Below are 27204 nucleotides of genomic sequence, written 5' to 3' on the forward strand. Positions count from 1 at the left end.
ATTAAGCAGGCATGGTGCCAGCTGCTACCCAGGACTATGCAAACTGCTCACGACCGGCTGTGTGATCTCCTCCCCACAATTCCATTCATTCACAATATCTCTTTTGCTGCTGCTTGAAGCCCAGCTTGCAGTGCGCTTCTAAGCACTGTATTGTGTATATTTGAATCTATTCTTTCACCTACATGTCCTCCCTATGCATCATCACCTCTCTCTTGCTCTCCTACACCATATTCATTGCTTCCTGCCCCCTCCATCTCTTTCTTTGGATTCAACATCCCCAGATAACGAGGGAATGATTCAGTTGTGTTAGGGCCGTTGCTCAGATCAGAGTGTGTCAGTATTTCTGTCTGACTCTGTGTGTGTAATGTCTGGCTAGAACGCTTCAAATGCTACGGAAGCTGGAATGTTGGTGCACATTGGCTTCTGTTCGCTCTGAGATTTCAGTTCGAGCTGATGAAAAAGCTGATGTGTGAGTTGCTGCTGCGAGCGAATGCCTGCCTTCCTCTTCCGTCTGACAACAAAAGAGATGCCGCGTGCTGCCGTCACGACCCCTCTCTCGTTCAGTCTCCACTGCACTCAAACGCCCCCAAAGGCTACATGGAATGTCATGTCCCGCCTACGCGCATGTTCTGCCATGTGGGCTGCAGCGTGTCACGTGACCGAGGGCCAGTGGGCAGCCGCTCACTCTCCGGTCAGCCCCATGTTTGCGGCGCCTCCTGCAACCCCCGCCCCCACCTCTCACGCCATCCAGCCCCTCCCTCCGGTGTCACTGGCTACTCGTGGCGGCGCTGGAGCTGTGCAGTGGCACCTTGTGTCAGACCGTGGGGGGGGCTGGGGCATGGGCTGGCATCTCTGCTGAGAGAGGAGGAGCTGCATGGGGGAGGAAGATGATGAGTAACAAGCAGAGAAGTATGTGAGGGTAGAAGGTGAGAGTATTGAAGAAAGGGCAGGTACAGAACGTAGGAGAGGACAGGGGCAGGTGAGGTGAATGTCAGCGGGTGGGAGACAGAAACAGAAAAATGACTGAAATGGATGGAGATCAAGAGAACGATGAGTAAGTGAGAGGAAGAGGAGAGAGGGCAAGAGACCAACATTTGGCATTTGAGAGGAACTATGTCGTCATCAGTTGTGTGTTAGTCACCAGTGTGTTCAGGCAAAGCTTGTTTTCCCCTCCAATACAAATGCAAATGTCACCCTGTCCTTTTTAATTATTTTGTAATGTCCCGATAGAGGGCCAAACACTGATGGATGGGTACAAACCTCAGACTTTATTGAAATGCCTTCACCTTTAACCCTTGTTTACAGGATTTTGTTTTAGGTTACACCTTCAGAACAAATACATATCCTGACTTCTGCAACTCATAACCTAGCATTATATAATATAACAAAAATACATTTGCTGAAAGATATTTTTAAATTGTAGACTCTGTGGCCCAGGGAGTACCATTACACCTATGATAACTGATAGCATATCAGAGGAATGTTTTTTGCTGCTGATAAAATTAGAACCTTTTTTAAAATGCACACTCTTTTGAAAGAGTGCCACTAAAAACAGATGATTTATAATCTTCCCTGTTTTAAGGCCTTTTTGTGGCTCTATTGTGTAACCTTTACTTAATACAGATGAAAATAGATAGCACTCTCATGTCTGCACAGTAAATATGAATATTGTTAGCTTAGCGCAAAGACTGGAACCAGTGGAAACCGCTGGCCTGGCTCTTTCCAAAGGTAACACAAGCAGCCTACTAGCACCTCTAAACTCACTAAAAAACTAAAATGTAAAATCAACCATTTTCTGGTTTTATTAATACATTTAGTTTTTATATAAGACTGCCTATCTGCAGTCAATCTTAAGTATCAAATGACTAGTTTTATTGACTTTCAGAAAGTCTCTCTATTTTTTTTTTTAGTGTATTTTTGCACTGATTTATATACAGTAAAGTTACCTACATCAGGGTTCAGCTCTTTATATACTGTATGTATATGATTGGCCTCAGAAAAGGAGGGAAATAAACTAATTGGTTTCAGAATATACATATCTCTATTTTTGAATGAAAGCAGCTGCTGAGAAGTACTGAATCTAAGAGTGCAGCTGTTTCTTTTTCTGGAGGTGAAGGTGGAGCTGTAGCAGTAGAGCCGGAGGTTGGCATTTTGAGCAGTGTTCTCATCTCAGTTTTGCCATTTCACCCAAATCATTAAACAAAACTTGAGTATTTTGAAAACTGCTGCTGCCAACCCATGAAGTCAATGGGTTTTAAATCGTGTGCTTGTAGTTTTGTAAAAGTAGATATGAAAAACTATATTTGTCTTAATTTTTACTTAAAAGAAAGGTTGGTAATCTTCTTTAAAAACATGTTCGATATTTTACTTGAAATTCTCATTACATCCTGACAGCAATCAATGAATCAAATTTTCTGACAACAAAATACAGTTTTTGTGGCTGTCACATCACAGGGCTTTAATAAGCCCGTCCAATCATTTCATTTGGCCTGAATGAAATTATTTTTTCATTGGAAAAGAGTTGTTAAAACTGGGCTGGGTTTTTAGGTTGGATGATTTTCTAAATCTATGCTACTCTTGCTAGTTTCTCTAGATTACCAACCCTGCCTTTGAAGGTGCTAAATACGAGATTGGGAGCATTTCTATTGCCTCTCGAAGGGCCTCAACATGGCGACCGCTGAGTCTGACAGTGCTAACAGTGCAAAAAACAGCAACGATGCTACCAGAGCTAACAGAGTTTACTTGAGGGCGCAGCGGATGCTGGTTGCTACACTTCTGTGGTGCCGCTGTCGGTCAGGACTGCGTTATCAGCTGTAACCGCAGAATGAGAGCAGAGGTGAGCTAACCAAGCACACGCCGATCCAGCTATGCCAAGAAAGCAGGGAGAGGCTTTGATAACAACACACACAGAATTTGACATAGCAAATAATTGTTTGCTGTTATATTAATTGCCATGTTGGATTCAGCAACTTTAACCACTATCCTGGTTCCTCAGGATAATTCAGACTTAGCTGTAGACTGCTATCGTCAGCAGAATATCCCATAGATCCAAATTATAATAGTTAAGTTATATAGAGTAATAGTGGCATGTCATCTGGTAAGACATCTTGCTGATATGTTTTTGAAACATGTTTTGATATTTTTAACAACGCAACCTGAATTCCAACACCTCCATTATATTGGGTTGGAAACAAAAGTCTCAGCAGCGAACATCTGAAAAACTCACCACATAAAACCAGAACCATCTGCAAGCCTACATACTCTGAAAATCGGCAGAATTCATATTTCTTTTTGTGATTTAGGGGAGCTAAACCATTTAATACTGATGCACTGTCACATCCCAGTCATCGTGATATGATAGCCAGTCATATTCATTCCCAGTAATTATTACTGAATATTCGATCTCTTGTTTCATTAATCCTGTCACTCATCCAGTTTTCTCATCAATATTTACCCACAATGACATTGATCTGCACGTACAGTAGTATACACTGTATGCACTTTCTGTCTGTGTGTGTGTGTGTGTGTGTGTGTGTTTGAAGTACAGATCTCCTTTACAAAGCTTCATGAGCACCTTGTTTGTGTGTGCATCTTCTCTCCTCTTCAGTGGAATTACCCCTCTTCTTCATTAACACTGGGGCTAAATCATGAGCTGACAGCAGCTGTGGCCGGGGCCAAGAGGACATGAGCACTGATCTGAAGTAGATTAGGGAGGAGATTGTGTGTGTGTGTGTGTGTGTGTGTGTGTGTGTGTGTGTGTGTGTGTGTGTGTGTGTGGGTGTTTGTGTGTCTGTACGCAGGCACTTCTCACTTCCACCCACCTGCCCTCCCCTCACCCTTACCAGAGCCAGATCAATACACCATCTGAGCTTTATGGAGTCGTTCCAGTCCCCTGTGCGTGCATTATGAATGGGCCCCATAAGGCTGCTGATAGGCCGAAGGATAGCGTAGCAAAGCAGAGCCATAACAAAGAAAGAGATGAGGTACATATAGCCGCAGCAGTCGGTTCCTCTTTTATGGCATCATTTCGATTCACGTATTGATCAGCCTGCAGCAGAACAGACAAAATCATAATCCCAAAACAGATCGGGAGCTGGCTGATTGTAAGATTAGTACGTCCCACAATAACATTTTACTGCCCGAGAGAGTTTGTAAGATGTTTCGCTGTCAAGAAAACTAAGATAAAGAGCAAAGTTTTCATGAGTCGAATAAACAAACTGTGTGGTTATACCAACAGACTGTTGTGGCTCTGTGTTGTGTCACAGAGTTTAAAGGAACAATTCATCCTAAAATCAAAAAGACATATTGTCTCTCTTACCTGCAGTTCTATTTACCAATCTAGATATTTTTGCTGTTTGCTTTAAGTATTCTTACCATAGAATAGAATTCTGCTTAACAGGACAGAGACTGCAGACAGTGCCTTTTAACTTTTTGTGATTTACATCTAAGAACTAGTGGCCATCACGGCACTGCTGTACATTACAAATGAGCCGCATTAAAGGATCTTTTTCTCCTGTTTCTTTTCATGTAATATTCAGTTAGTTATCTTGCCCAAGAGTAGTCTGAAAGTCTGCTGAAAGTGGAATGCAAGGTATTTGGCTTCAGAAGTAAAAAACCACAGTAATGGTGGTTACAGCTGCAACGTTTATGAGAAATATCATTTTCATTTTTAATTCAATGTTTATCGTGATTTCAGTTGTTTGGGTAGATTCAACTGTGCTGATTGACAATAATGAGCCAGATTATGCCCACATTTGCTCTCATATCTAGAGGTTAGCTGCTCATCACATGCAGGCAAAAAGAACAGGATTCATATTAGAGTGCTTAACATACTCAAACATCGCAGCAGCACCATGGCGACTCCTTTTTTCACTAGGTTCATTGCTGGCAATGACCTTCTAGAGTTGAAATGATCCATCCATCAATTAGTTAGTGAAGCTACTGAAAATCAATTGACAACTACTTTTATGAGCGATTGGTTGTTTTCTTCATTTTTCAAGCAAAAATGCTAAATTTTTTCAGATGTAAGCATATTCTGCTTTCTGCAATATTATAGTACTTGTAAACCTGCATTTAACTTGTATTGTATGTAAAGGATTTCACTTCCAGGAATCTGTCCAACAGACCCTGTGAAACTTTGTACATGTTGAAATGATCTGCTCCATGAAATCAACTTACTTTTATAAATCTCAATTTATTTGGACAGCATTCTAAGTGGTGTGCAGACAAAAAGATGATGCATTTCTTCTGATTACAATGCAACAATTATGGAGCTTGATGATATTAATCAAAAGCTAATTCCGGCTGGGTTTAACTCTGAATGAATTACTGTCAGACAGCTGTGGTACGTTAATGTTATTTACCCCAAAGGCTGTGTCACACTTCATTTCAGACTGAATAACTTGCACATTCACACAGACTCTCCTTGTCTGTCAGAGGAGGCGACTGCTGACCATGATTAACCCAAACATCTATGCTTTCATTGTCAGTGGAAGTGTGTGCCGCTGCAGTAATGGCGGCGGCACTTGAGAGTGCGATAGGGATTTGTCTATGGAACAACTAATTCATTGATGAATCAAGAAAATCACCAGTTTATCAGTTTGGTGTGGTGCGTCACCCGTAGATTGATTGCTTGACAAGGTGTGTGCTACATATTTTGTTGTCATGTTCGGGTGATTAGGTGTGGTCATTGACTGCAACAGACACACACACACACACACACACACACACACACACACACACACAAGCATGTTTTGAAAGCCAGTGGCACATGCTGGCCTGACAGCATTTAGTCTTCCACATCTCTCCCGCTTTTCCTCTCTATTTGCCACCTGACATATTTTATTTCTCATGCAGTTTCCTCTTTCCCCTTATTCCCACCAGCTCGTCTCTCTCTCCCCTGGTTTCTCTCTCTCCCTCTCATCAGGCCTCCGCGGCACTCGGGTCACCTGTGTTGATTTACTGTCAAATCTTCCAGGATTATCGGTAATCCCACAGCAGTAAAATCTGTTTGCTGACAGCTGTGCTCCCTCTAACAGTGTTGCTGTTTCCTGCACACACACTGCCCTATATTCCAGAAAGGGAAAAAAAAAAAAAAAATTCCGCCTCAAGGGATTCCAATTGACAATATTCAACTCTCCTTTTCTGTGGTATTCTGTTGTATTTGACTATCATGTGGGGCTGCTTTCTACTCCTGTGGATTAGGGGGTGGGAGCACATTTATTGTGGGTGAATCGGTATAATATTGGGTATATTCTCACAGGGTCACAGATACACCCCATGTTCATGAAGACTGCTGTTTTTGAACATTACAGGGAATTACTCACTGATAATCTAGCCATCACTTCTCACACTTCACGCTCAGTCGGCAGGTGTTCAATCTAACAGAAATACAGTGATGCATTTGTGTACAATCTCCTTTTCATCTTGGAGAAATTGGAGTTGAAATAGAAAATGACAAACAAATTGGGCCACACACGCCTTAGAAGATATTAGTTTTATCGATCCAGCTGTCCTCAAATCAGCAATATCTAATATTACCAGAGTGAGATGCAATGATATTACAGATTGCAATGGAGTGCAATTCATTCACATGGAAATAAATATTTTTTCAACCATTACTGCACTGGCAAATCATCCCCTACTGTTGTGAAAAAAACTAATGGAAAATAAAACCCTCTAAGACACAAATGCCACTGAGGTATAATCATCATCTTCACACATGTCATGTATTTACTCTGCATACATATATGAGTCTCAAACATATATATTTCTTCCCCAGGTGGTGTACAAGAACAATGATATCAGGCTGGAACTGTCCCGCCTCGCCCGCATCGTGGACCCCAAGATGAAACTCCAGGGCGATGTGGTGTTTAAGTGCGAAAACGTTCCCACCCTCGACCCCATCAACTTCGAGACGCCAGACTCCTACCTGGCCTTGCCGAAGTGGAACACCAAACGCGTGGGTTCCATCTCGTTTGATTTCCGCACCTCCGAACCCAACGGGTTGATACTCTTCACCCACGGCAAGCCCCAGGACCGGAGGGACGCAAAGGGCCAGAAGAACAACAAGGTGGACTTCTTTGCGGTGGAGCTGCTGGACGGAGGACTGTACCTGCTGCTGGACATGGGCTCCGGCACCATCAAGGTCAAGGCCACACAGGCTAAGGTCAATGACGGCGCCTGGCACCATGTGGACATCCAGAGGGACGGTCGCTCAGGTAAGCATGGACCTAAGAGAAGGTCTGAAAACTGCCTCCAAGGAAGAAAAATCTGAACTTTTGTTTTCATTTTGATGTAGTCCTAACTGGAACTTCACTGATTTACTACAATTAGGTACTTTTAGTGACAACAGTAGAAATATAAACCTCATTTCTGTTCATCACGTCACGGGTTGTTGAACTGTGATCAGCATGGTGCGGTGGGAGGGCACCAGGCTCTCATTATGTCACATTTCTCTCTCTCAAGAAACTGAACTCCTTTGACATTTGACTGAGTATGAATTCATAGACAGAGCTGACAAGGTGACTAATAAACGAGGAGTAATGAAACCGAGAGAGATAAAGGTTCGCTCCTGTACGATATATATACAAGTCAAGGAGTGACTGCAGTATATGTGTGGTGACATTCTTATATATTATTGTAAATCTTAATTTTGTTGACAAAAATAAAAATTCTATAATTAATTTATTATTTGTAATATCAGGTAACTAGAAGCTAGGTCTCTAAAATATCAGAAATATTATTTTGTTACTACTTTAGGACAAAAAGCTGTTTTCCAATGACTAACATTGTTAAAGAGTCATTAAACCCAATAATAATAATAATTATTATTATTAAAAGGATTTAATTTACAACAGGAAACATCAAAAAGCAGCAAAAGTACAGATTCAAGAGGCTGTAAAGAATATATACTTTTAGCATTTTAGCCATGCTAGCAGCATGGCATTCCATTCAACCTCAGTTGTCTTTGGGTTTAATGCTAAATAGTGAACATTGTAAATATGATATGTGCTAAACACCACTGTGCATCCTCACAGATCATTTTAGTCTGCTTAGTTGATAACTGGCCTGAAATATATATGTGTGTATATACACATTTTTCAAAATGGCTATTTATTAATTATTTTATGAATTGACAAATTAAATAACTAATTGTTATTAAAACTTAACCTGATAGGATTTTTTCCCTTTAAATGCAAAATAGAAATAGGAAATCATTTTTAATTTTACTTGCATGCATTTTCACTAACTTATTACAACATTAATAATAATTATGAACTGGTTTTGATCAACTGAAATTGTTTAGATTAATGGAAATTAAAATGAATATAACCCCCTAGAATAATTATAACACTGCTGACTGACTGTAGCTGTCACAATGGAACTGCACCGGCTGTAAGTTGTAATCATGTTACTGCTTGTATCAGCTTTTCCTGCATCACAACCAGGATGATGTAAACTTCCTCAATATATTAATTTCAGCGATGATTTATAGCCGAGGATGAAGTCATACTTCTCTCTAGATAGCTACTGACGCTGTTTCCCCTCGCTTCCTTCCGTCTCTATGTCCTCTGACCTCAAAACATGGCCAAATACACAGAAAGTATTAGAAGAAGATTATATTAGAGAAACGGGTTCGAAACTTCTGATGCCTTGAGCTCCAAAACCCAACGCAATCTCTGCATTAGGGTGGGATCCTCCAGAGAAGCAGGGTGTGTTAGTCGGAGCTACAGCCTGTGTTATATATCAGGTTAGAGCAGCCAATTTAGCCGTGTGTCAGAGCTCGCTGCTTTGATTAATCACCGGCACAGCCCCCAGTGCGATAGCAGAGCAGAAAGTAGGATTTTCACAGGGAAAAAGAGGAATGAGACAGATATAAGGATGCCAGACTGAGGGATGGTTAAGAACAGGCATAATCACACTTGTGGCGCGAGTGAAATGTTAATAGGAGTTGCAAGTGAATTAAATCCCTTTTCCACAAAGATCTCCAGCCAGAATCTCTCCGTCTGACTGCAAGGTGAATGTCGCACAAGTAAAATTTTCCGACGGGATTTGAAGAATAGACGTAACTTTCTATGACCATGAAGCATACTGCTACTCTACAATTCTCTGGTTTGTTCGGTGAAGTGAATGAAGGACAATGCAGACTGGATTCTGTAGTGTGACAAACGGCTGACTCGTATGAACGGGTCCAGTGCTGGTTGCCCATCTTCCCACCCGGGTTCTCCCCAGACCCGCAGGAGGGAACCGGTCCAGTGTTGCTTATTCAGTTTAATATCTCCATCCAACCAACCCAAGTCATTTTTATGACTCAAATAGAGCTCCCCTGTAGATGATGATCAGCACAGTTTTGGCTGGCAAGCACAGGTTTGCACCTCCACCTACTCACACCACATCTTAGCACAGACAAAGGTGGCTCAGCTGTTTTTGTCGGCCTCTTTTTGCAGCTTTGCTGCTCGTGTTCACCAACACCTCCGATTCCTAAGAGCTTTCTTTTGCAAAATTACCAAAAATCCATCTTTAACTTGTGTCTCCTTTGATGAATAAAAAAAGCGTGTGTCAGTCACACAATTAGTTTGAGAATATCATTTCTGTTGTTTTTGGACATTGAGGCAATTTAATGTCGTTCAGTGGAGTTCCTGTTATTTCATGGACTCCAATGAGAGAAATATGGCGGCTCACTGAACTAGTAGAACATGACACAACAAGAAAGTGATAATATCTCACTCCCCAGCAGTCTTTTTTCAAAGCATATGATAGGAGTACATTACAGGACATGTTGACATCCACATCTATGTATGCAGTATTTAATAATGGATTTCTCTTTCTCCAGGCATCATCTCAGTAAACAGCCGCCGATCCCCTTTTACAGCCAGCGGGGAAAATGAGATCTTGGACCTGGAGGGGGACCTTTATCTGGGTGGTCTGCCTGACAGCCGGGCAGGCCTGGTGCTCCCCACTGAGCTCTGGACCGCTATGCTGAACTACGGCTATGTGGGCTGCGTCCGGGATCTGTTCATCGACGGACGCAGCAAGGACATCCGGCAGATAGCTCAGTCCCAGAACGTGACCGGCATCAAGTCCTCGTGCAGTAAGGTGACAGGGAAACAGTGCGACAGCAACCCCTGCAAGAACAACGGCGCATGCAAGGAGGGTTGGAACCGCTTCGTATGTGACTGCACTGGAACCGGCTTCTGGGATAGCACCTGTGAGAGAGGTGAGCCTTCCGTCCAGTCATTAATCGCTCTCTGGTGAATGTCTTTTCTCTCTTATTGTGATCATTTTCAAATCTTATTGGGTTTGTCAGAAGGCTTATTGATTTTTTTAGTAAAGGACTTTTTAAAGAGGGCACAGCAGCTGCACTCCTTTTATGTGCTGAGAAATCTATTTGGTCAGAGCAGTGCTGTTTCACCTTCTATCAATATGTTTGTGTAGGTTACAAGATGCATGGTGTTGACGATTGTTAAGTGAGTAGTTATTACAAAGTTGCTGTATCTTTTCTGGCATGCTAAAGATGGTTCTGAAGTGGTAGTGAAGTAGCTTCTGTCTGCTAACAATAGCTACTCCAGGCAAAGTGGACAATGCTTCTGTTTTAGCAGACAGGCGGACGTGTGGCTTGGGACACTTCCCTCACAATATTTATGGGAGCTTTGCTGAAACATTTAATAGGATTTCACTTTTCTGCCAAGTGGTTTTGGAAAAGTGAAGCCTGTGTCTTTGTGTTGGGGAAGGTTCTGCTGGTGAATTGGTCTCTTCTTGTCTGGATTTTAAGAGCTTGGACGCATTAAGCTTTTATGAGACGGCGGAGATAGGGACACTCCGAGCTGTGGGAGAGTGTGTTCAGATTGTCCTTCACTTTTTCACTATTTCACAGAGATTTTTGGGCGTTCAGTACAGGGCTTTAAATACTCTCCTAAGAATTTGAGGTGTGTAGAGAAACATACTTGAAGGAGGAATAATGAGTATCTGGAGAGTAGGTTGTTACATCCAGCAGTGTGTGACTATAGGCCAGCGGGGTGATAAGGTGTTAATGATTGAAGAAGAATCAGAACCTACATGTACCTTACATTGAGAAAGGTCTGTGTTAACCGTTAAAGACTGAGACATGTCCCTTCTGTCTCGTTAATGTACCCTAAATAATGAAGCTCATGTAGAATGTATGTGATGTAGAGTACATGTTGTGAAAGAGCTAAACTTCCAGTGGGAGTGGGAGTTAACCTCGTCTTAGCAGGACTGTTACCATCTATTCCAGTAGCACTCCCATGCTGGTGTATCAGCACAAAGGGGAGAAGATAGTGGTGTACTAGGAAACACTCAAACCCAGCCAATCTGCTTCACTGACCTTCTACCCACAATAACAACACGTTGTCAACTGTCCCCAGCGCTACATCCACTCATTCTTCTTCCTTTCTGTCCTGTTTGGCTGCCTCCCACACATCGATCTCTGAACGTCCTATCTCTGCATTCAGTGAGCGCCAAGAGACCTCAGCTCTGGAGCTAAGCTGCAGTCTGTTCAGCGGTGTATTCTTACTTCACACAGTGAGACTTGAGCTGCTGCTGCTGCTGTCATGACTGAATACTAGGATATTTGTTTTATTTCACATTGCTCTAAATTAGGGTCATCCAATTGTGTAGTCCATAATCAGAAAATGAATTAACAATCATTTAGTGTAAGGTCATGGGGAATATGTATCATTACTGGAAGAAGTACTCACAACCGTTACTGAAGTAAAAGTACCAGTACAACAATGTAAAAATACTCCATTACAAGTAGAAGTACTTCATTCAAAATCCTAGTTAAGTAACAGTCCAAAAGCAGCACCAGTGAATTGTACTTAAAGTATCACAAGTACTTGTTCTGCAGAACAATCCCATTTGTGACTGACATATTATTAAAGTATATGATTTGATTATTGATACTAATGCATCACTTTACTGTGGTGGAGCTTCTTTAACTACTCAGGCTGTAAGTATTGATACCAGCAAAAAGTAATGCACCATAGTTGGTATCTAACCCACATAATCCTGACCCAGGACATGCAGGGCTGCTGAATGCAGGTGATGCAGTGTAAAGAACAACAGTGTGCATAGGGAGGAGGTCGGGGGGGACGGATGAGGCCAACACAAACACAGGGCTTTGACCCAGGAGACCGCTGTTTGTGTCCCGTGTGAAACCTAAAGTTAAATTGACTTATTTGACCATACTTTTGTTAGAACTTACATACTTAACTAACAAACGTTGTTATTTTACTTAACAAACATACTTATTTGAACCCAATCCATGGTCTTTTCCTAAATCTAACCAAGTAGGTTAGACATTTGTAGGAGAATGCACGAGTAATGAGGTATCTGTATCATCTCAATGAGACATTTGGCTACCTTTAGAGTTTTTTAGAGCATCCTTTGGGCCTCATTTTCTCAGTGGCAACAGCCTAGATGCTCTGCCCTCTTCTGGGGGACCAGTCCTCCCTCTGGAGTGTTGTGGGTCAGCTCTGTGGTCGGGACTGAACCATGAACCCATGAAAGACCGGCTTTATCTCAGCAGTCACTTTCCAGAGCTCTCCTGAGCTGAGCAGCCCACCTTTTTCCTGCCGTCATTCTCACTGTTTGACCCTCAGCTGCAATCTGCAAATGGGAGGTCACGTCTGATTAAACCAGGGAGACAACATCATCTGCAGATAGCACAAGGTCTGGATGTTGCAAACTGAATTACAAATTAGTCTGATTCCATTAGCGTCTACATTCTCTAGTGATTACTCAGATTCCAGTTCAGAGCAGAATATTGTTGAAGCTAATTGTTGTCTGCTTCGGAAACGTTCGCCCTTGAGATGAAGAAATCGCTTTGATTTGAAATGTTGGGCTTGAAACAATGTGGTCTTTCTTTCTTTTCTCAAAAAGAATTTGCAACACTTTGGAACAAATGGAATTGTATTAGTCATGCTGGTAGAACCGCTTATTTTCCTTCTCCTCCGTGCTTTTAAGCCGCCTCTGGAGCTCCCTAGTGACTATATCAAACAGCCACTGAGATGTATTCACACATGGCACTAGCTATTGATCTTCTGCAGCTGGCTATACGGTACAACAGAGAAGTGTGCTCGTATGATGAGACAAGGGGTGAAATGATAGAGATCAGCGCTCTCCCCGGGAGCCTAACAAAGGTTACACATTTACATTACAATGATTGGCCTTTACTGGTGACTTCATGCTAGAATGTAAATACGCTCTTCTGTCTTGGATTTGTTCAAAATAATTTGTTGAGTTCAGCATACACTTTTTTTGTGATGTTATTTACTTCAAATGGCTTTTCTCGTTTGTCCCACTGCGTCATCATTTCTAACTAAACTCCTGAAGTCAAGGAGCTCTCATATCTGCAAAACCAAGGTTATCTCTATAGCAGCCGTTGTATTAGGCACACCTGTGCAATATAAGGCAATCCAAACCAGTGTTCTGCCATAAAGTCCACTTTTAAGATACTTAGCTTGTGCTGTTGCGTTTTTTGTCACCTCCTGTGTGCCTGAAACAAGTTCCAAACTGCAAAGGCAATTTGGAAACATGGAAAGTCTGTAACATGCATACGGGTATTATTTAGGAGGCAGTGGGCTACTCTACTGCACCCTCCATGTTTGATTTTTAAGTTGTATATTTGTACTGTAATTTAAATATCACTGTATTGTGTGTGATTTGTACAGACCACTTTGGGAGTTTTCATTGTGAAATGACTAATTATACATAGTGGGTATTTAATTGGCTTATTCCAATACAGACTTTACAGAGTATATATATATACATATTTATTTATATATTTGAATACTTTTGAGCCAACAAAATAAGGATTTTCCATTTATCCACTACAGTTTTGTTCCTGGCCTTGTACAGAAGACTTTGAAAATAATTTAGACCTACATGTTGGGGAAGGCAATTTGCAGAATTTATAAAGGAACACTTCAATAAATAAAATATGAAAAATCTAAATAAGTAATGTGGAATTTAGAGACTTTCGTTGTGGGACTTGTGATCTCACTATTAAACTGTGCTGTATTATACAATGCTCAGATAATTGGTTGGAAAGGAATGTTTTGTAATTCCCTTTTAATTACTCATAGCATAAAAACAGCATATTGTTATTAGTCCCACTGTATTTTAGTGAATATCAAGAAAGAGTTAACAGCCTACTCAGGCTGTTTTTGGTGACATCACTTAGAGCACATTTAACAAATAGTAATAAATTCAAATAGTCCTCCTCATGTGCCACTGTTGTTTTTTATAAGTTAAGGAAGCCCAGGCCTCATGGAAGTGGTTTCAGCTTATTCACACTAAATGGTATTTTTGGAACTCAAATAATGGAATCATCAGAATTGAAATTCTCCAGATGATTTCATCATATTTGTATTGAACGGAGCACATTGCTCTGTGTAATTTCTTCTTTTCCACTGGGAGCTAAAAAAGCTAGCAGTTTTCTTGCTCTGTTTACCAGAACGAAAATACAAGCCGACAGATATTTTAGACTGTTTGAGGAGATCAAAGATCTTACCAGGCGACAACTAACAGACAACAGCGCTCCTGTCTGCTCTGTTTTCTGCCTGCTATCTGTGCCAGGTTTAGTTTACACATCATTTCTGTCTCTTATCTCTGCTTTCCCCCGCTTTACTCTGTGTCTCCTTTTCATTCGCTGCCTTGAAATCTTTCTCTTTTTTAACTTTCTGGGTGTCCCTGTTTATCCCTCTCCTCCTCTCTGTCACGTTCTCCCTCTGTTTGGCATGTCTTCTTTAACCCCGCCCATGAGACACGACAGCACCTGTGATCAGAGGTCTGCCATGCTATCACACAAACAGATGTAGTGCCAGCATGGGAGCCAGCCACTGTGTGTGTGTGTGTGTCTGTTTTATGGAAGCGCATGTTCTGAATATGATGTGAAAAAGCAATGCATATCATCACATGCTCTTTTTGTGCCAACATATGTTCCTGTTTCTGGACCCTGTGTATGTTTGCATCCATTCACATGATTGAGAACGCTTTTTTTTTATGACTGCCAACACCAACGTGTGTGTGTGTGTGTGTGTGTGTGTGTGTGTGTGTGTGTGTGTGTGTGTGTGTGTGTGTGTGAGTGTGTTCCCACTAGCCAGGCAGTGCCAATGCCCCCTGCAGGTGTAGGGCCCTGGCCCTGATAGACCCCCCTCATCTGGGTTGTGACTGGGAGTGTAGCCCTGCCAAAAACCTGTCTACCTGTGATTTGAATTGGGTTAGGGCAGCTTGGCTCGGTGCAGCTCCAACAGGCGCACACGGCGAGGAGAAGAGAGGAATCTACTGGGCACGTGTATTTACATGGTTTGAGGGAACATGTTTGCCCTCACACACCCTTCAGATGATAAGGCGTGTGGATTGATATGTATTGCTTGTATTTCTGGAACCTGTTTTTATTGTCCTCTGCTGTGCTGAGCTTTAATCATTTGGTAAAGTGTGCAAAGGTTATTTCTCTTCCTTAGCACTCCAGCTGTGTGGGATTTGTCTAATTGGGTTGAATCAGGCCTACAGGTTTAGTTCGGAGTAGTACTTTAAAAAGTGATGCTGGAAAATAATTTTTCTCTCAAATAGCCTGCAGTCAGTTCCACAAAGAGCAAAGAGAGAGGAAATCATTACCCTCCTGTAATAATAATGTTTGAAGATGGGCTTTGTCCTCTCTCTCTTCTTTGGGAGGCAGCTCAAGGCTTTATTCCCTTTTGATTGTTACATTCCTTTACATGAAAGGGTTACCCAAATGTTATTCCCCATAAGGAAAACTCAAGTACAACAGATCATTCAGGTCGTATTTGAGTCTAACTTGCAAGAGGTGACATTAATTTGAGACTACAGGGGGGTGCATTTGATGTTGTCGTTGAAGTTCACGCGCGCTGCCTCGACTGAGCCACTCGTCCATTCAAACAGTCGGCGAGTCCAGCTCTGTGTTTGTAAACTGCATGTGGGTCTGCTTGTGTGGCTGTGGGAGGGGAGCTTTTAGGGAGCCGGGGTGTTGCTGACAGCCGTGTGTTGCAGTGCTGTGCAGCTGATAAAGTAGCCCAGTTAATCAGGTAAATAGGCCTGTAATGAAGTGTGTTTGTCTGACGCTGTGCCAGCCCAGCGCCCAGCCATCCCACTGAGACTCTCCTCTTTCTGTCTTTCTGCTGCATCGACACACACACACACACACACACACACACACACACACACACACACACACACAGGTAAGGACCACACACACACACACACACACACACACACACACACACACACACACACACATACACACACACACCAATCCATTGGGGACAGATTGGATTGTGTCTAATGCATATTGTATTTTCCCTGACAAGATGCCACCGCCCAAGTACAGTAAGTGCCTGTGTTTCCCTTCTGTCACTGGATCCAGTGATGGCTCTGGGCCGGAGCTGATGGCTGGAAGTGTGTCCACCACAGATCAGTGGTGATGTAGCTCATTATGCTGCTGGTTTTGTCTTTCTTAATGTTTTCATTGCTTCAACTGCAAACCATTTTATTTTTTATTTTTGTTCCATTTAATTTAAAATTGTAAATATGAATTTGATTGATTGAATGATCATAAAGATTTACGAATGGGTCATGCTCCTCATGCTATAGCATTTAGAAATGTTTTTTTTTTTTGTATTATTACGTTTTTGCCTAAACTCACACACGTCTTAATCAATCACAGCGGTTCTCTCAAAGGTAGAAACACCAGAACACACACTTATACACACACACACACACACACACACACACACACACACACACATCATGCAATTACCTGCTCATTTCATGGTGGCAGTGAAATAATAGGTTACCACATGGCTTTTACAGTTTAATCATAGGTAGTAATGGCAGAGCAGAGATTGGATGACATTGATGGCCACCCTTCTATATGGAATCTTGTAACCCATAATATTATCCCCGTTTATTTTTGGGTTAAGCCTGAGAAGCGAAAAATGCAGTGCTTTTTGCAGATGATTTACTATTGACTATTTATCTGTGGTGGCAGATATACTTTTCCTGCTGCAAAGGACAAGAGACATGACATCATGAATGTGAACAGGGCTGTACACGTCTGTGCTACTAACCCGTGAAGTACAACAACACCACAGAATGAACCTTACTGTTTCCACAAGGTGTGACTTCATATGCTGCAGTCTCTCATTGAACTGAATTACCTGCCACAATTACTGTGCATTGTGTTGTGCAGATTGATTAGTCTATTCTTATGATTGAAGTATGGAGGCATTATGGGAACACGGTCAGAAATAAGAGAAACATTTCATCCCAAATCTCTGGGATCTCCCAGTGCACCATCTCTGCACCCACTGTGATAACCTGTCCGTCATTATGGTCCCACTCTGTATGACGCCCATTTCTATTATTCATAATGATTGATAACAATATTCATAAAATATTATAAAGCATTTTACAATGACCTATGAGTATCATAATACTTCATAACTGCTGTTCACTCACAGACATTTTTCTTTTTGCAAGGATCGTAGTGTGTTGTAACTATAATCTTTTCTAATAATAACGTGATTATACATTATTCTATATGGCATTGTATGATTTACATAACTACCATTAAACCTAATCAACAACAACACACAAACTGTTATAAAATTAATGTTTCACTTTAAAGTGAACAATCATCACTTAGAGTAACTTATAATCATTCAGTCATAATAATTAATCATAAAGATATAATGTATTACAAATAATATGATCACTCAAAGTGAGTGACAAGCAATTATGGAGTATTATGATCCTTGACCTTATGAGTCATTCTAAAATGCTTTTGTCTTATATCATTATAAATATGTATCAGTGCTTTATAGTGGTGCAACGGATCATAAAACTCACGATTTAGATCGTTTCACAGATCAGAGTCACGGATCGGATCACAGATCGGATCAGCACAAAATAAAAAAGGGAGCAAATATAACGTTTAGAGATCGCTGATCATGTTTTTTTTTTGCTGCAGATACTAAATGCCGATCTGGTCTACAAGGATCCAGGGTTGTTGTTTTTTTGCAATCGTCCAATTTCAACTGCTCTAAAGTCAGCTGTCAAACCACATCCGTGTACATGTACTGTACTAATCAGTACAATGCTGGTGCACACCAATTTTACTTACTGTCATATTTTCTCCATATTTAATTTAAAACAGCAATATTTTGAAGAGACACTTTACATTGTCAAGCTTAAATGAACAAAACCAATTAACACAAGAAACCAAGCCTCAAACCTCAGATGGAAAAAGTTGCATTACTTAGGATATAATGTTGCCTTTGCTTTAGAGTTCTGTGATAGAATAAAAACGTTAACATCTAGACACAGTCATTTAAAAAGAAAAGCAAATAGACACAGGCGTACCTGATGCTGTGTGTCTATGAAAGCATCTTCTTTCTCAGATTTGAGTTGTATATGTAGTTGTTATCTTCGGTCTCGTCTTAAAATGCAGAGCAACTAGTTTGAACAAGTGGGACTACTTGTATGAACATCACACCTGAAAGGTATTCTAACCCACAGGCTGGTTGATACAGTACGAACACATGTACATTGTATTAAATGTGGTAAACCTTCTAAACTCAAGGTCCACTCACTGAGCTATTTTAAACTATTTGGCTGTAATGTGAAAACAGCTGAAGAAGGTCATGCTAAACGGCTGAAAGCTTTTTTGGAACTAAGTCAGTGATCTTGAGTTTAGAATTTTTGTCCTCAATGTCTCCCAACTGGAGCTCTGTTATTTTAGTTTGTGAAAGCTAAACCTCTCTATACATTTTGTTTAGTTGCCTAATCCTAAATACTGGTTAGCCTTATCAAGTGACAATCTGCAGAACATGAAATGAATATTTCACGTCTTATTGGGAAAATGATTGTGTTACAGCAGCAGGTTATTCAAACATTACACAGGACCAGTAGAAACCAAAATGGAGTACCTGAAGCAGTCCAGATACTTCTCCTGTGTTATCATGAAGTAGATACCCACGCAGAGGAGGAGGGGTTAGCTGAGGAATCATGATTAAGCATTCAGCTCTGTCACTTGGAGGGAACATGGTTTCATCTCCCTCTTGCCTCACTACCAGACAGCTGAATTAATAGAAAACAGCGGAGTGCTGTGTTTATGTCTCCAGTTCCCTTTCTTTTTTAAGGAAGGATGACGGTTAAAATAAGCCTACCCTTCATCTCCCTTCCCACTACACTGTAACTCTCTCTCACCTTTCTCCTCCTCTCCCCCTTGTGTTGTCCCAGCCCCACTTTCTCACCGTAAACTGGTGATGAGCACCTTTTGCTGGGACATTTGTCTCCGCAGACAGAGAAAACGACGCTTCAAGGTCCGCCCTGACTAACAGACCAGAGCTCGCATAATACATACACAGGACGGGGGGGGGGGACATGAGGAAAATGCAGAAAAAACAGTGAGGTTGAAAATACAAAAGGGGAGTGTATGATTGATAGAAGGGGACAGCAACTTAAGAATGAAGACAGATTAGATGAAGGGTAGGCTTATTTTAAAATGACTCTGTAAAGTAATTTTGCCTTATTCTTGACTTGACACAATTGTTTCACCAATACATTTATGTAGTGGATTCATTTAAATATACATGTGATGGATTGTGATATTTCCTTTTTTCTCTGAAATGTACAGTGTGAGTAGACAGTACAGGCTCCCTTGCTGTGGACGTTTTGACTGACTCGCATTATGTAAATCATGGCCTCCGTGGGTCCTCCGTGGGGCCTCCGTGGGTCCTCCGTGGGTTCTCCGTGGGGCCTCCGTGGGGCCTCCGTGGGTCCTCCGTGGGTTCTCCGTGGGTCCTCCGTAGGTCCTCCGTGGGGCCTCCGTGGGTCCTCCGTGGGTTCTCCGTGGGTCCTCCGTGGGTTCTCCGTGGGGCCTCCGTGGGTCCTCCGTGGGGCCTCCGTGGGTCCTCCGTGGGTTCTCCGTGGGTCCTCCGTGGGGCCTCCGTGGGTTCTCCGTGGGGCCTCCGTGGGGCCTCCGTGGGGCCTCCGTGGGTCCTCCGTGGGTCCTCCGTGGGTTCTCCGTGGGTCCTCCGTGGGGCCTCCGTGGCACCCTCCAGGTGGTAGATTTGAAGCATCGGCAGCTCACCATTACAATAATGAAATTATATCATACTAATTTTAGTGTGACAATAATATGTCAAGGAATTTCAGTGACCAGTGAGCCAATGACACTCATGTATCTATTCAACTTGTGTATAAGATAAATCACCTTTCTTCTCAACACAGACAATGCTCACTTTGGTTATAGGTTTGTAACAACAAGCAATATGATTGACAGGCCTATAGAAAAAATAAATAAGAATATGTAGCCATATATCAAGCTGAATGATGGATATATATATATATATTTTTCATGGGAAAATAACATGCTATATTTTTACGTCGTGGTCTTGAAAGGTGTCAGTCAAACCGTTTCTGATGTCACAGTGACGTCACTGTGATGTCACAGTGACTGTTTAGAATAGATGCGCCAAGGTGCTTCGACACACTGCTTGTAGCGCATGCTGGGCCTCTGAAAACAAGAGTGTAGAGGGGCCAACAACACTTTCAGCTGCCATAGTAGTAAAGTGGTAACTTCAAAGCCAGGTACTACTGTCATAGAACGTTGGCTGTAATGTCTCAGTCTATGGCGACTAACATGTCGGCCCTTTATCCAATCATAATCATATTATAGGGGGTCCATTTAAGGCCAATGATGGCCAGTTACTTTCACTTCTTTTAATCCAAGAGCTAATCATGGCCAACCTGTTCTCACTCCCAACTCATCAAATACAGCAGCCAGTCAGTGGCTCTACATGTCAACCTATGCAGGGAGGGGGGTTGTGTTTAGTTTACAACAGTCTGATGATGGGTGCACACAGTTTGAGATCTTCCATGTGTTATGGCTTGATATTGAGATTGAGACTGCCGGTGGAACAGATACCGGCTGCCTTCAGAATGCAGTACAGAGAGTCACCAGAGTAAAGGAAAGGCCTTCAGTAGAGAACTCCATTTACATGTTAAAAAAAACCTTCACAGCGCCTGCAAGCTACTACAGCAATAACTACCAAAAAAATCCTTCTCCCTGCAGAGATACACACCTAATATGAGCTGTGAGATTGTGTGTGTGTGTGTGTGTGTGTGTGTGTATGTATGTATGTGTGTGTGTGTGTGTGTGTGTGTGTGTGTGTGTGTGTGTGTGTGCGTGCGTGCGTGCGTGCGTGCGTGTGTGTGTGTTCGACTTGTTTTGCAGTTTTGCAGCCTAGGGAAGCATGCTAAAGTAATCCTATTTCATTTGCAGCTGAAACCTGCTTGTATTGTGCTGGGTGTAGAAAATGCCTGTGTCTGCATTTAAAATATATATATTTCTCAGTCCCAACAAGGAAAAACAGGCCCCTTCCATTCACCACTCATCTCTGCTTTGTTCCATTTGTCTTTTCACACTTATCTGCTGCCCGTTGTTGAATAATCGTGGAATCGAGTAGAATAATTAGTTTGTTATCTTCTGCATTATTAAGCGTGTCACGTGTTTTCTGAGCTGAGTTCTGTGGTTCAGCTACACACACAATCCTGCGCTGCTTTTCTTCCGCCCTGAAATAAATTCATCCTGATTTGACTGTCCTCTTATTCCTTCCATCTCCATTTGCTGAGATGGTGGTTTAGCAGAGAGAAGGTCCTAAGTGATTGGAGGTCATGTAGATTGCATTTTGAATGGATGCCAGCTGCAGAGGAAATACAGAACGGAATGTCTTCTCCTCTCGTCTCCCACAGAGGAGATTTGAGTTGCCTGCCATTAAAGATGGTGTTTCCTGCCTCAGGCGCCAGAAGACAGACTCATGGCGAGCTGACAGTCGTCCTCCTTTGCTGGAACAGTATGCCAGTAGTGCCTGACGCCGCTCGGCTCCACAGATTCAGATTCAGAAAGGGCTGATGTCGTAGTGGATGGAGATGGAGAGAAGAGAGAGAACACCAGAGAGGCAGCGATGGAGAGACAGACGTTTGTTTGACAATGTTTACCCGCAAGAAGAACAGATCCTCCTGCACTTTAAAACAATCTGTTCGTTTCAGATTTTTCGCTGCTTAGAACATTATGCTGTTGCTCTGTAATCCCCATTTGTAATTATATGTGTGCTTAGGAGCTGTGGTGGGTTACGTAAACACTGACTCTCATTGTAACACGCCATGCAGAAGAGGGAGGCAATGTGCTGCATCCATCTCCCCCTGCTTTCTGTGTCTCATTTCATTCTCTCCCTTTTCCCTTTACTTTTTCTCCTTCTCTCCGACAAACTCTCCCTCTTCTTTCTGGAAGAAACACACACACACACACACACACACACACACACACACACACACACACAGATAGAGAGATAGAAAGAGAGAGAACACTTAGAGGAAATCAAGCCTTCAGTGTTTGGCCATCTGAGAAATTGACAAGACTCCAAACCTCCCCCGGCAGCAGGGGGGAGGGTTCTCTGACAAACTGACTTTAAGGATGAAAAAGGGGGAGAAGAATACAGAACAGTTCTTTGCTACAGATAGCAGCGTACCCTCTCTGGCTTTACAGTAGTATCTGTTATTTAAATGCATCAAGAGTCACTCCGGTAACATGACTTGATGATATTAAATGTGCTTTGTCCCCTTTAGGCAGCTAAAGGGGACATTCTGGGACTTCTTCTATCCCTCACTCCTGTTCCCACCCTTCTCATCTCCACCCTGTTCCATCTCTGAACATGTCAAAGGAGAAGCTGGTGTCCACAGCAGCTGGCTGTCTTTGACTTTGCTGCCCCCCTATGGTGCTGTGGTTCACTGGTTGGGTGTACATGCAGGTATGCACGCTGCGGTTTATGAGTTAGAGCGTGTTTCAGCTAACACTGGTGCTTTTTATTCATTTAACCACAAACAACCATTGTGTCGGAAAAGGCATCGGGCAACTACAGGAGAGGTCCAACCCCCATCCCCTCTGGAGTCTTGTAAAGGTAGCGGCTGTGCATTTGATTAGCATACTCAGTGGTTTCAACAGTAAACAAGAGGTACAGCTCAGTCCAGCAGATGTGGAGGAGTTTACAGCAGTTAAACATATTGCTAGAGTTGTTGGAAATGAGGCAGAGCAAAGTTCTCGTGGTACAAGGAAAAAAACAGACGGGAAAACAGTCATCGCTTCCCCCACATCTACAAATTACAAGAGTACTGTGAGTTTTATAAGTAGTTAATGTATTGGCCTCTCACACACACACACACACACACACACACACACACACACTCACTTTGTGTCTGACGATGTTCTTCTTAATCTTGAACCACACTAACTTGCAGCGCCCTGATGGTCTGAAAGGTTACTAGTTCAACCAGTGACATTTGCTTCATGTCATTCAAGTTTCTCTCTCCCCTCATTTTCCCTCGTCTCTCTACTATGACTTTCTAACAAAAGTAAAAACACAACAATACTTTAAATAAACAGTAGCATTAAGTACATTTACTGATGTATCTTTACTCCCTCTCACCTAATGCAACAACAACTGCATGCACGGTCAGGTCAGGAAGATTACGCAAAGGCAAAACCATAAATCAAACTTACTTTATCAACAAATGCTCTGTCTCATTTATACAAACCCAGCAGGGAATCACAGTGGCACCATACTGTAGAAGATGTAGAAAACATCTGCTGTAGCCAGATTACAGACTGTAATCATAAACGGTGGGAGGAGTGACCACCTGCCCTGTTTGCTCTGTCTGCTGGAGAGTTCCTCCATTACAACGCTCTATTTAACAGGATATGTTTGTTTCCATTCTCCACCTCCGCTCTCAGGTCACAGTTTAGGTCTTTGTTTTTGTACACAGAGTGAGCCCTTGTGTGCCCGTGTGTAGCTACTCACTAAGCAGGAGTTTTACTCCATAGATCATCACAAACCATCATTAATCATAACTTGTACATCCCTCAGGTCAGACACAGCTGCTTTGAATAATCCACCTGAGAGAGACTATTGAGGAATGCCATTCTATGACGTTTACCAGCCGTGAGGTTAAGCCAACAACAGCGTGAGGATGGTTCAGTCACTTTGTTGTTCCAGGTCTAGAATGAATAGCACAGCATGTTGTCCATTATAAAATCATACTTGAAATTAAATGTGCAGAGGCTTGTTTCAGATACTGATTCTGTCTGTCACATGTTGATAAAGCTCTACGGATTTACCTCATCCCCATGTAAAGCCTATTCAATATGTCTGACGCACGAAACCGCTTACTGTTCCATATTGATGCCACATCAACCCTTGTGATTTAGGATATCCTGATAAATTCATCTCGACCCGCTTCGATTGAGCACGGCTGAATATTTGATAATCCCTGCGAGTGTGCTGACCTCCTCCTGAGTTCTACGGTCTGATGGGGATGTTACTCTTCAAAGTGCTTTGTACGGACTATTTCTAAATCTGGGTTAAGACAGAGCATTGTGTTTTACATTTTAGGGTTTCTCTACAAATCACTGTGTGTCCATTACAGGAATTAAAGAGTGAGGGAGGAGATTAAAAAAGAATGAAAAAAACAAGCTGGCTGTCTTAATAAACACAGAGTGCAGATGTCTATGACCATGTCATCAAACCACATGGATTCTACGATGATGTTGTGGGGCTATACATTATTTTACTCATCTTAGTTGTCACGTCAATATATCATTTAAAAGTAAAAAACAGCTACAAGCTACAGAATATTTCGTAAATGAAAGGTTGAAGCTGAAGCTGTACAGTAGCTAAAGACTCCTAACCTTTTAACAAACTTATGAACACGCTACATAGTCACTTAGCTCGTCTTGTCTTTATGGCTGGCACAGTCCACTATTATCATCCCAGTTTCTAGCAGCAGGCCACAATGTTCTGAGACCAAAACAGACTGAAGAGGAAATGGAGTTTTGGATTCAGTTAGGTGGCCAGAGACACGACTCCTAATGAATGCTAATGCTGCTCTGTGTCTGCTGGATGTCTACATATGCTACAGCTTGCTAACACTAAGGACTGTGTTTTCAGCTTGTTGTGGTTATTGCAGCTGAAGGATTTTCTCACAAAATACCACAACACCACAACTGTGGCCCTGAGAGATCAACACACTGCTAATTAATAAAACACATTCAAACAGACACAACACAAGCAAACAAAGAAATAGCTTCACCAATTTGACAACCCATTGGCAGCATTTAGAAGAAGCTCCCAACCCAACTGAAACTGTTTCCAGGGGAAACTAAAGTGATGAACACAGCTGGGACATGCTTGTGTTTGCCATGGCTGTGGCTTATTAAGTTGGCTCTCCATCATAGAGCACTGCAGGAACTGCGAAAACCATTTTAGATTGGTTAGATGTCTGAAATACGGTCTGTGACACAAGCTAAGAGATTTAAAGTTTTGTTCTACGATATGTAATATGTTAGTAAATATCCCACATTTAAAAGCTTTTACGTGTCTTAAAGAAGGCGGTTGCTAACAAGTGTCTAAATGAGATTTTAAAATGGCGTCACCCCGACTGGTCCGCCTTCACAGCCTTGTTGTGTCCACTCATGCGACCGCCGTGTAGTTTGTTCAACGTTAGCTTTTTACTGCTGCTGATTGTCCTCACGCTTGAAAAGTCATAAACAAAACTTATTCACTTACTTATTTTCTACAATCCACAATGGAATGGAAGAATCCCATTGGCTTTTGGTTAGGGGACCCGGTGTGTTGCTAGCTTTCATGTGTTACTGTAGTCATCCATCCCTGCAGCTCTCTGTTCACACGATTCAGATGTTATAGTAATGAGCTACAGGCTAACGCTTGGTTAACTGGCGGTAATATCTGAATCATGTGTTCAATGTTGAAAATAGTCATTTTAGCTAGCCCATCTTACAACGGCTAGCCGACTGCAATAACTTCATAACCCACAAACAGCAACAACAGGTTCCCCGTGTCCCAGACATGTGCATCACTTTTTAATGTCCCCTGGAAACATTTCCTGCTGTGTTGTGAGCTTCTTTTTTCTAAAAGCTGCGCATGTGTCGTCAAATTGATCTCTCTTCATTTGACTGCCTTGTTTCTATTTGCATGTGTTTTCTTAACTTGCTGTGCTTTTAACTCTCAAGGCCTCCGTACAAGTCAAAGACAGCCAATGGGAAAAGCTGTAGAGTTTATTCATGTCAGCCCGATACGAGGATAAGTAAACATTGACTCAGCAGTCCCATCGGCAGCCCTCTGACCCTCAGTGATATTTTATGCTTTTGGGAAATATACGTACATATCAGTAGTGTGGCATACTTAAAGAGTGCTTTTAAACAATCTTCAGATCAATTCTTCCACTTACAGTTAGTGTTGTGGTGTGACTGCTAATATTTCATGTGTAATGTGAACACTGTTGAATTAGATCTTGTTTTCCTGTATTTAGAATGTATTGCTCTGCATCTTATTTAAGTGGTTATCTCTCACAAGGGGTTGGGATTATTGGGCTGGAGTATGCCTTTAAAAGTACAAGTGTAGTCTGTTGGGATATTTTTGGTGGTTGTGATGTTCCTGTGTTGTAGCAGAGCTTAATGTGTCTGTGTGTGTGTGTGTGTGTGTGTGTGTGTGTGTGTGTGTCTCCTGAGAGAATCACGTGGTGAGGATTACTGTGGATAACGTCCACAGCCAAGAGCCTCTTCTGTCGAGTGCAGGCATTTCCTACAGCCTCAGTGTGTATACACATAGTTCACACGTTGTACACACACACTGTACACATACACACACAAACTGTACACATGCATGCACACACACACACACACACACAGAAAGGAGACGAAGGCACACTTAGTGCCTGTAAGGTTCTTTATCGATGTCCTTATCCTTGCTGTCAGGTTCAGGATATGATTTTTGAACTTTAAAGATTGTTGACAGCATGCTAAGTGTGTGTGTGTGTGTGTGTGTGTGTGTGTGTGTGTGTGTGTGTGTGTGTGTGAGTGTGTGTGAGTGTGTGTGTGTGTGTTTGTGTGGGAGACGGGTTGACAGGCATACACATTAAAATACCACAATGACAGTCAAGGCCCTTGTTGGTTTGTTTATCAAAACAAACACTTGTCACTGTTGGGGGGAAAAAAGATTAAATAATTCTACACAGTTACAGCCAAGGCAAGTGAATAAGAAGAACGGAGAAAGAACAGGTTTAGATAGTTTGAATAGGACTGGTACC

General features: G+C 42.1%; 1 protein-coding gene across 7 annotated transcripts in view; it reads left to right on the forward strand.

Moving 5' to 3' along the window:
- The window catches only part of nrxn3b (neurexin 3b), a 273391-nt gene that overhangs the window by 72995 nt on the left and 173192 nt on the right, over positions 1 to 27204 (forward strand). For all 7 annotated transcript variants that reach the window (XM_068708636.1, XM_068708639.1, XM_068708638.1 and 4 more), the window contains 2 exons: positions 6782 to 7220; positions 9836 to 10219. In XM_068708636.1, the coding sequence (XP_068564737.1) occupies positions 6782 to 7220; positions 9836 to 10219 (823 nt within the window). The remainder of the gene's footprint in view (positions 1 to 6781; positions 7221 to 9835; positions 10220 to 27204) is intronic.

The sequence above is a fragment of the Cebidichthys violaceus genome, unplaced genomic scaffold (genome assembly GCF_023349555.1).
Source record: "Cebidichthys violaceus isolate CVI_PGR_0920_01 unplaced genomic scaffold, fCebVio1.0.p SCAF_14, whole genome shotgun sequence".
NCBI classification, from domain to species: domain Eukaryota; kingdom Metazoa; phylum Chordata; class Actinopteri; order Perciformes; family Stichaeidae; genus Cebidichthys; species Cebidichthys violaceus.